Source organism: Podarcis raffonei, chromosome 1 (genome assembly GCF_027172205.1).
Source record: "Podarcis raffonei isolate rPodRaf1 chromosome 1, rPodRaf1.pri, whole genome shotgun sequence".
NCBI lineage: Eukaryota > Metazoa > Chordata > Lepidosauria > Squamata > Lacertidae > Podarcis > Podarcis raffonei.
In genome coordinates, this window is record NC_070602.1 from 94,201,134 (window position 1) to 94,216,085 (window position 14,952).

The following is a 14,952-nucleotide window of genomic DNA, read 5'->3' on the forward strand; positions in this document are numbered from 1 at the left end:
ATGTAAATATTTTAAAGGACTCCTTTATCACATGAACCCAGCTAATCTCAGACGGCAGTGATTAAACACAGCAGTATCATGGAGCCTAGAGTGATTTTACGTGGCTTTGTTAGTTACAACAAATATAGCAGCCATTGGTACCGTATATAGCAGTCTACAGAACATAAGCCTAATCCCCTTTCAAAGCCATCAAAGTTGGTAGCCACAGTTTATAACTGCACTGTGAAGGACTTTCTGTAGACCATCCATCAGTTAGCTTCAATGGACAACCTTGGGGTCTAGTGTTATATGAGAAAGAGGGGAACACTCACTCTATCACCATGCCCACTTTTGCCACATTGTGCATGGTGTTTGAACCCTCAGATCAGATCCTGCCCTGCCCTGCCCCTTACTTAGCTTTTTCCCTGATCTAAAAAGCTCCAAATGTCGTGAACTTTTCTCATGGGAGAGAAAATTGCTCCAGCCAGCCCCTTTTCCTGCAACTTTCCCTTTTGCTGGGAATGGCTGTTCAGGTTTTCAGACTGGGTCCCCTGCACCAGATCAACCTGGAGATGACCAGGACTGAACCTGGGACCTTACGGCATGCACAGCGTGCCTTCCTCAGTATCCTCTGCTTTATAGGTTGTGTAGCAGCATATTAAAACCTGGTTGCCTGAGTGCAGTGGAACTACTCCCTAGTGGGAGAGTGAAATACAGCTGCAGCAGAAGGAGATGTTTAAACTAGAACTTCAGTGGAAAGGGCATATACAGAGAAAGCAAATAAAGCTAGGGAGGGCTGGCAGATTAATGCCTTGGGGGGCAAAAGTGAAATGTTCTTGGAATTAAAACGGGCTTTCATTAGCAATTCAGCAACAAGCCTCGGAGCACCACTGTCATTAACGATAAGGCAACCCCCCTCCTTCCCCCCTTTCAGCCCCCCTGGAACCTGCTGTACTGCAGAGGTTTAGAATGCACTGGGAAGGCTTTGATGATGAATTGCACTGTTGCAACAGGAAAAATGGTTTACTTGTTAATGGCATATAAATTACAAAATGTACACTCAAAATAAAATGGTGAATATAACTAACCCCAAACTGCTGCTGCGGCTGCTGTTGTTTTTCTAAAAAGCACTGAGAGCTGGTCTTGGCATGTTTGCAAAAGCACATCTTCTGCAATGAAAGTGAACCCAGCTGCATATTCTGATTTGTTTCCCCGTTCCTTTTTACTTTTTCTAGGAGGTATGGTTTCAGCAGACAAGGGAAAATTGAGAAGGTAAGCTTGTTTCTTCATCTGGAATCCAGCTGAAAAAATATGTGTGTTGGACAAAATACTAGACACCAAAGCAGGTTTTTATATATATATAAAAGTGTGATGCAGCAATTGATTATTATTTTTCATAATATTGAAAACCACTTGTTTGCTTGTTCTTTCTAGGCCACCCAATCTTACTGTGTTGTGGTCACCACCCTGATGCTGCTGTATTCAACACATTGTGGGGAAATATTGTTAGAATTGTTCGTGATCCTTTTCACTGTGGGCTAAATTCAGAGCCAGTTTGACTTTTGTCACTGCCTGTTCCAGACAAAGGGGCTCAGCAGTCTTTATTTTTGTTTGTTTTTATTTTTCAATGTTTGTAATTAGCCCTGCATGCAAGGATCCCAGGGTGGCACACTGTAAACATTAAAACCATTGCTAACAATAAAACTAAAACAAAAGTAACTCAGCATAATGCAGTTTAGCAATTCACAGGCAACAGAAAACAAACAAAGAAAACCCCTCTGTTATTGTTATTTTCTTGGGAACTGCTAGCAAGCATGATGTAGCCCAGTGGCGCCCTGCAAAGCAGTTTCAGATTGGCAGACTTTCAGCACACGCTGTTGGAAAGAAATGTTTCCTAACATTTCAAGCTACACTCTGGTTTTTTGGGGGATGTGAGTTAAATTAGTATTAGAGAACGAAGAGCACTTCACCCAAGAAAGTTGCCAGTGAAGTTAATTAAGCCGATGGAGCTTATTTTCCGCTTGCAGAAATGTACATGCATTGCAATGTTGTCGAAGGCCCCAAAGTTCCATGCAGCAAGAATGCCGTTCCTAAAGCTGCATCTCACTCCCTTTGTTGACTTCTACAAAATATGGCTGCAACGCTTCATCATATCTTATTGACCTTGCATGCTTTTAGCCTAAGTGTCAAATGCTTTCGTTAAAATTTAGCCACTGTGAGGGAAAGGAGGTTAGGAGGTCCTGTTCAGGATACCGTTCTGCTTCTTCTGGGCTTCATCCGATGCTATGCAAGAGGAGTTCTGCTCATGCGGCAAAACTTCCTCCATCCTCTCAGTTCCTGCACATGCCCAAAATCTGCTCTCAATGTCCTCCAGCCCCCTGGAGCAGATTTTGGGGGTGCTGGAGGGGCTGCAGGGGAGAGGAGGTGGGAAGTTAAATTGTACAAGCAGAGGTCTGCTGCATGAACAGAGCAGCAGTGTTGGATACATGCCTGTGTCTCAATTATTACTGTAGTGTGTTTTTAATGTGTCCATGAAAGGCTCTCTGGAGCCTTTCCTTATAATATATTCTGAAAGCATACGTTGTTCGTTTCCTTTTTTTTAATTCCGCCCCCCTCCCCGCCTTGTGATTTTGTAGATGCACTTTTCCTCTTAATGTTAGACAACATCCTTTTCTTCAATAGGTTGAAGACAAGAAAACGCTGCTGCCTGCTGGGCTTCCATCATCTGGGAAAGCTGATGCCTACACTGAAGATGACCTCCAAGCTGCAGAAGAGGTGGAAATCACTGATAATTTGTGACAAGGCTCAGTTCAGGGTTGCCACTTCCTACTACATGGAATGAAACAAAGCTGGTGGTATAGAGGTTTCCCCCACTTCCCTTTTTGTATATGTAGATTTTGCATTCTCAGAACCAACATGCACTCTTACTTGAAATTGAGTTTGGTGCAGATACATAGTGCTACAAAATGCATGTGGTAGAGTTTTAGTGGTGCACTTGCCTTTCAGTAGATAGCTTTATTCTATGTATTGCATTTGTCCCGCTGTCCTCTAAATGTCTTATGGTGCCTTAAAATGGGATTAACCCTGCATCGAATATGGAAACTCAGCCATTCAAATGTGTGAGTGCTGTTGACAGCTGGTGCACCACATGTATATAAACTTGGGTATATGCACCTGTTTTCAAATAAAGTGAAGTGTGACTGTTCAAAGAAGAATGATGCTGTGAGGGCCTAAAGAAAATGATGTTTTCTTTTGCTTTGTGTTTGCCCAAAGTAGAGGAGCAGAGACTTCAGACTATTACACAGCTTTTTGTGTTATGTTTGTTTGTGAATAAACGAGTGAGCAAAAGGAGAGGGGTGTGTGTATATCCATTGCTGTTTTCTTCAGTGGAGGCAATGTACTAAGGAGCCATGTTTGCAGTAGCTTCCAGGCTGCCATCACAGTGTTGAGAAGGAGTTTTGTATGAAAAGGGGAGGGAAAGTGTGTTAACCTCCTTGCTAACCTCCAAGACTTGTCACATTTTTTTCTATAAAAAAAATTAAAGCATGTGCTACATGTTTAGAAACAACTGTTCTGATCTCAGCACTTTTATTTTTTATCAGCTTCGTATTAAAACATTGATGACTGAGATGGCTGCAATGGGAACAGAAGAGGTAAGCAGTTCTGTTTGTTAGTCAAAGTTTTTTTGGGAAAAATATTATTTCAACCACTACTCTGGTATTATTAACAGGGTAGCACAGGCCAAAAAAAATTCTTTCCAGATATCACTCCATCTTGATTTCTGATATCTGAAAGTTCCCTTCTTCATGGGGCTGTGAATTGAAACTGGAGCGAACTGCAATTCAGTAGAGAAAGAAAGGAAAGGATGCATATTTCTTATTGCCTAGCTGTACTCTGTACCTATCAAGCAAACTCTGCAGTATATACAACTAAAGTTATTCACATCCCTGTTCTTTCCTCCTGCACCTGCAGATTGACTTGAAAGCTATCACAACCCGTGAAATAGGGTTAAATGGAGTCAGGCTGCCTGAGGCCTTACATTGCAGTGTAAATTGACACAAAGAAAAGACTACTAAGCTTGAAAGGTGGTCTTTTTCAAAAGGTGTTTAGCCTTTGTTGGCTGTGTCCTTGGCTACAAAAAGTATAAGGAGAGTTATCTCTGCTTTGTAAGCAAAGATACGGCAGCTCACAGCCTTTTCACTCCTTGCTTTGTGAAAAGAAGAAACAAATGAAACTTCCAAAACTCCCAGTTCCCTTTTTTGTACAAACCATGAAACTATGGTTTAAAGCAGGGGTCCCCAAACTAAGGCCCACGGGCCGGATAAGGCCAGAGGGACTCATTTATCTGGCCCACAGCAACCCCCGCTGCTGCCAGCCGAACTTACCTGTGCTGCGCTTCGCGGCTGCCCACTTCCGGGTCGGAGGAGTACCAGAAACAGCTTGTGCAGATGCACAAGCATTATTTCCGGTGCACATCCGGGTTGGAGGAGGCGCACGCACATGCACACAAGCTATTTCCGGTGCTCCTCCGACCCGGAAGTGCGCCGGAAATAGCGTGTGTACACACGTATGGGCACGCACTCCTCCACCCTACTGCGCGTTCAGCGCTGGAGACACCTGCCCAAAGCGCAGTAACTTTGCTGACCCCTGGTTTAACAGCTTCTCAACAAACCAGACTGTTAAGACATAACTTAATATCTTTGCTGAAGACTTTCTGATTCGTTTGATCACCAGCAGTAAGAGAAAAGTACTTCTTGCTCATCTTTTCTGTCTCCCAAGACTGCGGAACCTTTGAAGAGCCTTCTCATTTGGCTAGGTTCTAATGGAGTCCACTATCATCCTGTACACAATTTTTTTTCTGCTCCCCTGCCCCACAGCACACATACCTCAGCAAAGCCAAGGTCTTCGTTCACTCATAGTAATGCTTATCACTTCTATGCACACATGCAAACTTTCTGCTGCTGCTACCTACATTCAGTGACCAGCAGATGTCACTCAAATTCTCTTCCCAACTGGCTCATTTGCATGGTGCCTCATCTACATACACAGCCCTTTCTTCCATTCTTGGGATATGAGTCCAAAATGCTCCTTATCTCTCAAATATACTTTAAGCAAGGAACTTTCATAGCAAAGCAGCAGCAATTCTTGTGTTCTGACTTGATGTAACTGAGCCAATGCCATGGAAGCCTTGCTAAGGTAGCAAATGTTGTCCTGTTCCCACTTCTGTAGATGGATTTTATGATGAGATAAAAAGGCTTGCTAGCTGATGCCCACTCTTCCAAGTATCTCCCCACTGCCCCGGCCAGCTCTGCTTGCTTATTCTCCATCCAAGCCTTGCTGCTTTCATGGAGGACAGTGGTACTTCTTCATGGAAAGAGACATTGCATTTACATCAATTCAAACTGCTCTGCTTTTTCAAAAAGCTATGTCATGTTCCTTCATAAGACTTGTGTTCTACTTTCAGGGCAGACTGACCGCAAGCACTGTAGGGCAGATAGTTGGACTTCAGTCTGATGAGATCAAGCAGATAGTATCTGAATATGCTGAAAAGGTAGGTGATTTTTTTAAACTGTTTTAAGAAAACCATACCTGAGCAATTGCCTATTAAGTCTTCAAATTTTGAAGCTTCAGTTTTAAAATATATATTCTTTAGACCAATATCTACAATAGTGATGCTAGTTGGTGTGCCAATGCTTCTTTGTGCAGGCATACAAATCTGTGCTGTCATCAATAAAAATCAGATTCCTGTGTCTCTGTGTCTTCTAAACAAGTAGCTAAAAGTTGCATATGACTTTGTAGAGGAATAGTTTCTCCCACGTCCTTGTGCGCCATGAAACAGTGCGTGAAGTTTTACAGCTGTAATATATGGAGCTATTCGATGTCGTGCTATGTTGATCATTCAGTCAGACCAGATGGAGCAATTCTCCCTCTCCTTCCCCCCACCAGGGAGCTGTTTTAGGGGTCCTCCTGACACACACACACACACACACACACACACACACACCCAGGCCAGTTGTGAGGGAGCAGAGGAGGATAAACCCCATTGCTCAGGTGGAGGACCTTGCCTGGGCTTCCACTGATGGGGTGCATTATTTGAATTTCACCCATAGTTGTTGGAGTCAAGCTTTGTTTTGTTTGCAAGAAGACAAACCCTCCCATCCTGATTTCTTCCTCTTTATCTATTTCCTCAGCCCATTCCTCTTACCTTTCTGCTAGTTATAGGTTTTTTTGAAAATCTGGCTTGGCTATTTTGGGCTTTTATAATAGATTTCCTGTCAGTGCACAATGAAGATTGCTTAAAGCAATGGTGTGTGTTTGTGTGCCCTTGAGTTTAGTGGTTACTATAGAGCAGTCACTTAATTACGTCTTAAATTCAGGAAGGCCAGTCTTTCCTGGTTGTACTTGAATCTAAAGATGTGAGTGATGTGTTTGGGAGGAAAAGGAGAAAGATACACATAGTCTTGCATGAATTGAGAGGGAATTATGCAGTTGCAGTGTTTAGGCTTAGAATCTGGAATCTGAGCCTGAATCGAGAGGCTCATAGGGAAAAGAATATAGTTATTAACTTTGGTAGCAGTTTTAAAATGTTCAAAGTGCTTTACCATTCTCATCTTGGCTATTTCCCCCGATTTAAATATACCAACTGCTTGGGGACTCCTTATGGGATTCTTTTTGACAGTATATAACTAATAAGTTAACAGTGTTATGGGAATGGAAAGAGTTTCATGCATGGGGATGTTGTTCAACAGTTGTGAGAGCAAAAAAGGGCAGGGGGTCAAGTGCCTTGCACATAAAGTACCTTACAAATTGCAGAACCACCTGCTCCTGCAAAAATTAAATAGTCTGTTTTGCCATTTTGGAAATAAATGTCCCTGAGATCTTCAGATGAAGGGTGGTATATAAGTTTAAAAAATAAAATTAAAATGCTTGAAAAGCTTATTTTTCTGAAATAGAGATAACTTTGTTTATATTTTCTGGTGCCTCATTGATCTGTTACTTTTTCTCTTCAGTTGACAAATGAATGGCAAGTTTAAAAGAACTTAGGTGGGTGTTCGTAGCGACTCCTGAATGTTTTAATTAACAAATTTAAAAACAAAAGCTACAATTTTGCCAAGTGAATTCCTGGGTTTTGCCATCCATCTGTGAATGCAATTTTGTAGTATGCAAGAAAATTTTCAACTAAATGTTTATGATCTGAAGATAACAGAATGTGTTGGCTCTCACTTAAAACTGCTACACATCTAGTGTGGTTTTGAAAATAAATTACTTTAGTAGAAACCTTTTGGACTTCAATTTTAAGCAAGAGCCAAGAAGCTTCAGTTGTGTTATAACACATGTCTTCCATAGCCCTACTTGCTATACCTCATGTTTCAGTTCGTAAATAGCACAAATAGATGATATTGTTCAAAACTTTGTTTTAACAGGTCAGATGTTATATCCTTCTTTCAACAGAATGTTTTTTATGAGTACAAAGGAAAAATAAATCACGGAGCAGTGGCTTGCAGCAAAAACTGCAAAAAAGTTGTTATTTTTAAATGGATAACTGTTGTATTTTACTGACTGGACTTAACCGTCCAGGGGTCCTTTACCTTTACCTTTTACCATACCAGACTGCTCTGGACTCCTGCGGGTGAAGGAGCATTACAGAAATAATAATCATAATCATATTAATCATGATCAAAATGATCTTGATTGCTGCCTTCCGCATTTGTTGTATTTTTCCATGAACATAAAACACAGAATGAGGTAGCAGCTAAATACAGTAATTAAATTCCAGTCAATTTATGTGTGCGGGGAGAATTAGTCTTGCAGCATAGTCTATCTGTGTTTACTTTGAAGTCAGTCTAGTGGCAATCAGTGGCAGGGGAGATTCCCAGTGCTGGGCGAACATTGCTCCCAGTTACGAAGCGGGTGAGAGACAAAGAGGTAGGAAACTTGGCATGGTGCTCGGCGTCGGTAAGCGCCCACTACAGAGTCAGCCCCATTGGTTTCAATGGGACTTAAGTACACTTAACACTGCAGTCCAGTCCTGGGAAGTTGGTGCTGAAATTCAAAGTAATGCTGCGAATTCTCACCCCATCCCCATATAATGATGTGCTGTTGAATTTTAACAGTATTATCCACCTGCCCTTTGCTCCCAGCACCGTATCTCTTTCTAGGATGGAGGAAATGTGTTGAGTCAGCCTTGCGGGTCAAAGTGGAACATGCCCAGTTCCCCTCACATTTCTGCCTCCAGAAGAGCTCTGCCAACTTCCACACTTGCTTGCTCCCTGTAATGCAGGACATGCAAGCATCCAGACCTCTGCACACTTGCATGCGGCTGCCCAGTGGTTTATGGAGCAGTCTTAATGCACAGATTAGGCAAGTAATGATTCCTGTGCATCTGACAAAGTGCTGAGGGGGGTGTTCCATTCATTGTGTCCTCTCCCCGCCCCATCTTTTTCTAGCAATCAGGACTTTCTGCAGAGGAGCGTCCAGAGAGACTTGGAGCTGCCCAGCAGCACAGAAGGAAGGTGGCATCTTTAAACAAACAGATCTTACAGAAAACCAAGCAGCTGGATGAAGTATGTGGGGATTTGTTGTTGTTGTTCCCTTATTTTGAGGGTTTGTAAACCACTTTGCCACTTTGCACTTATGGAGAAGATTATAACTTCAGCATCCATTTAGGAGAATTACAATATGAGTAACCTGGGTTAGTAAGCATTGGTTACATGGATTTTTTGCACATAAGTTGTAGGGTTTGTACATAAGTTTGCACACTTTCCTTGATTGTCTCTACGGAAGCAACAGGTGCTTACTGACTGCCAGCAATTCCGAATTAAAGCTGTGAGCTGTGTTTATGTACAGGCAAAGGCAGCATTTAAATTCTCCACTGTCAAAATATCAAATGTTGAGGTCAGACAGGTGCCCTCCCTGTTCTACTCCCAGTGCCTACTAGGGCTTCTTAATTCCAGCAGGTTTTTTTAATTACATTCTGATATTATAGTTTTAACTCATTTTAGACTTACTGTATTGTACTGGATCTCCTGCACACTGCTCAGAGACAACCGTGATTAAGTGTACTATAAATTGCTGAAATAAATAAATAAAAATAGTTGGCATTTAAAGCTGCACAGAATTGCATCGTTAACAGAATCTTTCAAAGGAGTTGTGATTCTTTTTCTTTTTCTTTTCCAAATGCTGGAAGGTCCACAAATCATAGAATCAAAAGAGTTGGAAGGGGGACCATCAGGATCCTCTAGTCCAGCGGTTCTCAACCCGTGGGTCCCCAGATGTTGTTGAACTACAACTCCCATCATCCCTGAGCTCTGGCCTTGCTAGCTAGGGGTGATGGGAGTTGTAGTTCAACAACATCTGGGGACCCACAGGTTGAGAAAGGCTGCTCTAGTCCAACCCCCTGCAGTGCAGGAATATACAACTGTCCCATGTGGGGATTGAACCTGAGAATTTGGTGGCACCATGCTCTTACCAACTGAGCAATCCAGTCCTTAGCTCCTGTAAACATTACATTGGTGCTCACTTGGCTGCTGCTGCTAACATTATTGTTTTGCCTGTCAAAATCTTTGCGGATTCGCTGATTTAATTGCGTTCTGTTCCGTTCTATCTGCCATTCCTCCCCACCCCCTTTTGTACTTTAAGGAAGCCAAATGGAATACAATTTCCTAGAATCAACCTGGTTTTTTCTAATATACGTGTTCTCCTGAGTTATATTTCCTGATGCTTTCCCAATATTTGTGCATCATGTCAGTGAATTTTATTTAAAGATGAACTGCGGTGTCAGCTACAATCCAGTAAAGGCCCCCACCAAAGAAGAGTGGGGGGATGATTTCCACTTGATTTCCACCAACTGTCCCAAGTGCCACCTTCCATATTGTTGACGAGAGTCCCCTGAAGCCCAGAACAGTTTTTGGAGGGTACAGGCCTGTTGCAGGAAGTGAAAGCCAGCAAAAAAGGCCTATCTCATGCACACATTTCCTCCAGTGGAGCATTCTGTAAATAGAGTTCCTCCCACAGTATAATTCATCTGTTGTTGTTCTTCTAAATCCAGATGTTTTGATCAAAAAAAAAAGGGTATCCTGGAACTGCTACATTCCGTTCTTGTTCAGCTGATAGCTGTCCAGAGAACTTTGTTGATATATGCATAAATACATGGGTGTAAACTTTATCTCTCACACATTGCTTGCTTCTAAAACCTTCCAGACTCTCAAAGTGGAAATTTACTGTAAGTTTAGACCTCAGGAGAATCAGTGCCTTTGTTTTTTCTTTCTGTCCATGGATAAGCAACCGAAGGAAGCTATAGGAGACACTTTGCAATAATATACTACAAGAGAAAATAGTTAAAATTATGGCCCTGTTCACGCTTAATGCTGAAACAGGAAACATTTCATCCATCTTGGAAGCACTGACCCCTGACACCTTGTGGACACCAGCCCTGCCTTATTTCTTCCAAATTTTCCTGTGATGAGTGGGGGAAGTCTGAAGGGAGCTTCTACCCATGTTTGCTTGAAACCTCCATGTGATCAGAAACTCTTACAAAGCACCGCACTGTAGAGAAGAAAGAAGGACAGGAATAAATTTGCCAGTGCAGGGACAAGCAAAGAACCTCAAAGGTGCACAAAATTAAGATTGATTCAGCCCAACATGTTTAGGTTTAAAGAATTTGCCTGGGGCATTGTAAAACAAATGTTATCCACCTGCTGCATTGCTAATTGATTCCTCGGGACATAAAACATGAATCTGGGAAGTGGGCATGAAATGTTTTTGGTAAAGACGTTGTAAAATATTGTCCTTTTTATTATGAATAGCTACAGTTCACCATGCAGTGTATATGGTTTGCATAGACCTATTTCTCAGATGGGGTGTTTCATAAGCAAAAGCCTCGTTTCTGAGGTTTCTCACTGCTACTTTTATAAATTTTCTTTACAATCCAGCCTGAGCAATGCTTCTGTAGATATTAGAAGAACCATTAAGTATAGTTCCAGCATGTTTCTTGGTGTGTATGTGTGTATACGCATGCCATTGTTAGGAAATGTTGCTGCCTTTGATTAAAATACCAGATTGGTGATCACTTAACTTGACTTTCCCCCTGTGTTCTTCTTTTGAAAACAGTTGCAGGCAAAATGTGCTGACCTGCAAGCAGGATGTAGTGAGGCTAAGAAGAAATTGAATGAGGTAAGCTCGTTCTTCCCTTTGTCCTCCCCTCTTCTACTTAGACTGGTCTCTGTCAACTCTGTGTTGGCCAGATGCAAAAGAGACCTCTACATCTAATTGTTGTGTAGAACAGAATTTTGGGATGTAATGCAAGCTACACCTGCTGAAATTCATTCTTCTGCTCAGTTGCATAAGAGCCCTGTCACCTTCTTCATTTGACCACCTGGACCGAAATGAACTTGAATAATTGTAATTGTAATAATTGTAACAATGTGCACCCGCACCTATGCAAATAAGAGTAAGAGGCAGCCTGGAATACCACATTTTCCATTGTTGCTTGTTAGGGAAGGTTCTGCTACGTTAGTAAAAGCTGCCTCCTGCTGGTTATCCAAATCTGTCCCAGACAAGCATAATGCCATATTGACTTTTGTCTTGTAATGCTACTGCAGCAAGAAATAGGAAAGATGAAAGAAACTTGTGCACAAGATGTACCAGTGTTTTATCCCTTGCAAAAAAAGGGGGGGGAGAGACCTTAACAAATGCTGTACAAGTTGGTATGAGAGGGGACCATGCACTATCCTGGTAGGCAAGTGTACAATCCAGTACTCACCTCTATAGGCAGCTGGAGGAGACAGCGCTGGTACAGCAGAACTGTACCGAGCCTAGACTCACATCTCAACACTAATGCCAAGGGTTACATCCAATTGTGACGGTCAAGGGCCCTGTGAGCTATTCCTGGTGCCTTTATGCTATTTGAGGAAAAAGTAGGTAGAGCTTGCCAGAGTTTTAAATAGAACCCTATCATTCTTAGAGGGCTTTGCTTAAAGCTTTGTTTTTGGGTTAAATTGGTTTTTATTACATTTTCACACCATGTGTTATTAATTCCAATCCTTTAGGTTAAGAATCACAGTGAAAAATTGGACAAGGAGCTGGCAGCCTTAGAAACAGTGGAATCCCAAGCAGATTCAAAGTATGTGTCTAGTTCCTCTCCATCCTTCCCTGTCCCCTTTGCAATGAATTGTGTTAATTCAGCAGTAGTCCCTGTTGGTGGTGGTGGGGTTTTTGTATCTATAGTTTATATTGTGTGTGTGTGTGTGTGCGCGCGCGCGCATACACACACATTCTAGTCCAAATGTTTCATGGCAGAATGTTCTTTATGCTGGAAACTCTGTCAGCCTTCCTCAGCTTGGTGACCCTGTATGGTTTTGGCTACAACTCTGATCAGCCCAACCAACAGTCAGGGCTGGTTGAAGTCTCACGTTAATTCTTGACATGGTGCAGTCACTGCAAAAGGATGGTTAAACATCATTTTCAAATTAAGACTTGCATTGATTTTCAAGGATTAGGGGCTGGGAAAAACATCTGGCCCTTCTTGAATGTTCAAAAACACCCAGCATCAAAAAAGGTTATTTTAAGAATTACTGTTTGCTCACTGAGCCTTAAAATAACCCTGTTAAGGAAAGTCAGCGTATTTTCTTCCAGATGGGAGACTTAGCAGCACAGTCCTGTGCAGGTCTACTTGGAAGTAAGCCTCATTAGGTTCAATAGGCCTTACTCCCAGCAGTGTACTGGAAGGGAGAGCAAGTAGCAGTGCTTGCACTGACAGAACTATCTCCTTAGTGCAACACTGAAATCCACCTGTGTGTTTTATTGTTTTAATGTACTGGCTTTTATGTAGATTCTGTAATGAGCTGGAATTTTTCATTATGATGAGCAGTATAAAAATGTTTCTGCCTTTTAAATCAGTGGGTATTTAGAAATGTTTAAGTTTGATTGAATCCTGTCCATTGTATCCTTCCATAAAATGGTATATATTCAAACTGGAAGACCCTAAGATTTGCCAGTCTCTCTTTTTTCCTTCAAAATTAACCCATGAGAAACAGGTGCACTCGATTGATAATGGAGTCATCCAAACTGTGAGCAGCAATATAGGAGAACGTTTCTTCTGTGAGATTCTACCTTTCTGTTTTATTCAGCTCTGTTGCTGCCCTAAATTGCTTCTTTAAGATATTTTGTTTTCCCCACTCCCCAATGCTTCATTTTTCTTAGAATAAATGTCTCTAAATGCTCGAGAATAAATAATGTGTTGTTGTTGTTGTTTTAATTTAGTGTATTGCAGAAGCTTCGGGCACTGGTGGCAATGAATGAGAACCTCAAAAGCCAAGAGCAAGAATTTAGAGCACATTGCAGAGTAAGTTTTTTAGATGCTTCATTCCAAGTCAGTGCCTGCACACAATTCTTTTTAAGGATCCAGATTGAGGATCCATAATCCAGATGTACTCCTGTGCTTCTTTGTATATGCAGCAGAATACATGTATGGACCATGTTTACTAATTCCTGTTGCTTAGGAATGCTCTTGCAACGCAGTAACTGGAAAATCTACTTCCATGTGGTTAGGGGCTCTGTGTCAACATGAGGACCAGAGGTGTAGTGGGGGACGCACTAAACACCATGACAACGCACTAAACACCACATCATGGGAGGGGAGCCCACACTTACCACGGGGCATGGCCTACAGTGCACCTGAGCCACATGTTTCCTGGGAGTGACACAGTGGCTCGGGTGCCTGCAGGCTCCCTGCTGCCCGAAACAGCAGCATGGGGCTGGCATCTGCCCACCGCCTCCCCCTCAGGCTCAGCTGCCCTACAGCTGAGGCCCCAGCTCACCCCGCCCCCAGGTGCAGGGCGCATGTGATGCCCCAGACGTCTAGCTAAGCCGCTGTTGGGTACCTTGTAGTAAAGCAGAATATAATCTTTTTTTATAAAAAAAAAAACATTTGCCTTGGTCACCTGGCTGGTTCCCATTCCACAGTTCCCAGATGGACCTGTGCAGTGGGAACCTATGAACATTGCAGTGTCTTAACACTGGCATCTGTTAAGATTGCCGTGTGGAGCTCCCACCACCTAGGTGCCAAGGTAATGTATGAATTGGACTGAAACCATAATCAGTGGTTCCTGCGAGGTACCTTGAAAAAGTGATCAACATCAGGAGTTATAAAATGTGTAAATTGTATGAGAAAGGAGGAAAGAAATGGAACGGGGCAAGAATACAAATTGAATTTTAAACCCCTGTAACTTAATATTTTGGGGTGGCTATTTTCATTATGGGATGCAGTGTGCTCAGTGTTGCTTCTGCAAAAGCGCTTTCGAAATGGTTAGGGACAGTAGGGCTTGTGCAAGATGCTGTAGTCATGGTGGTGCTTATATTTTGATTTTTTTAAAAAACTCCAACTTATTCCCTTGCCCTTCTGACTTGGGTTCATTTGCATAAGAGTCAGACTGTGTGTTTTCCCCTCTCTCTCCCCCACCCCCTTGACAATAGAGTGCGCTTTACTTTACATAATGAAGAACATTCACCTCCTCTGGAGCCCTAAGCACAGAATGTCTATACGTTTTTGGGCTCTTTCTGATGCATATTTTACGAAAAGAAAACACTGTCTCTGGCTTCTGTTTCCATAAAGAGCACACGTTGATTGCTAATGAAAAGAAACAATTATTATTTTCTTGCTGTTCTAGGAAGAGATGGCACGCCTCCAGCAAAACATTGCAAGTTTGAAAACAGAAGCAGCTGAAAATGGAGAAGAGAAGGTAAACAGAAAATATTTAAGCATTCTTACTGAGCTTTGGAATCTTCTTCCCATATATTTTTTTTTAAAGAATTTAAAAATGCCTGCGGTCCCTTTGCTCTATTTAGAAGTGTTTGCCCTCATTTAGAATGCTGCCTGAATTTTTTGTTTTGCCAGTCTGTTAATTAAAGGTGCTGACGTGTGTGTGTGTGTGTGTGTGTGTGTGTGTGTGTGTCTTTTGATGTGATTCACTTTCT

The 14,952-nt window shown here is 42.1% G+C and overlaps 1 protein-coding gene across 2 annotated transcripts in view; it reads left to right on the forward strand.

The window, feature by feature from the left end:
• The window catches only part of CCDC93 (coiled-coil domain containing 93), a 39,125-nt gene that overhangs the window by 14,437 nt on the left and 9,736 nt on the right, over positions 1–14,952 (forward strand). For both annotated transcript variants that reach the window (XM_053405008.1, XM_053405017.1), the window contains exons 8-16: positions 1,215–1,251; positions 2,662–2,754; positions 3,582–3,632; positions 5,444–5,530; positions 8,427–8,543; positions 11,089–11,151; positions 12,027–12,100; positions 13,240–13,321; positions 14,646–14,717. In XM_053405008.1, the coding sequence (XP_053260983.1) occupies positions 1,215–1,251; positions 2,662–2,754; positions 3,582–3,632; positions 5,444–5,530; positions 8,427–8,543; positions 11,089–11,151; positions 12,027–12,100; positions 13,240–13,321; positions 14,646–14,717 (676 nt within the window). The remainder of the gene's footprint in view (positions 1–1,214; positions 1,252–2,661; positions 2,755–3,581; positions 3,633–5,443; positions 5,531–8,426; positions 8,544–11,088; positions 11,152–12,026; positions 12,101–13,239; positions 13,322–14,645; positions 14,718–14,952) is intronic.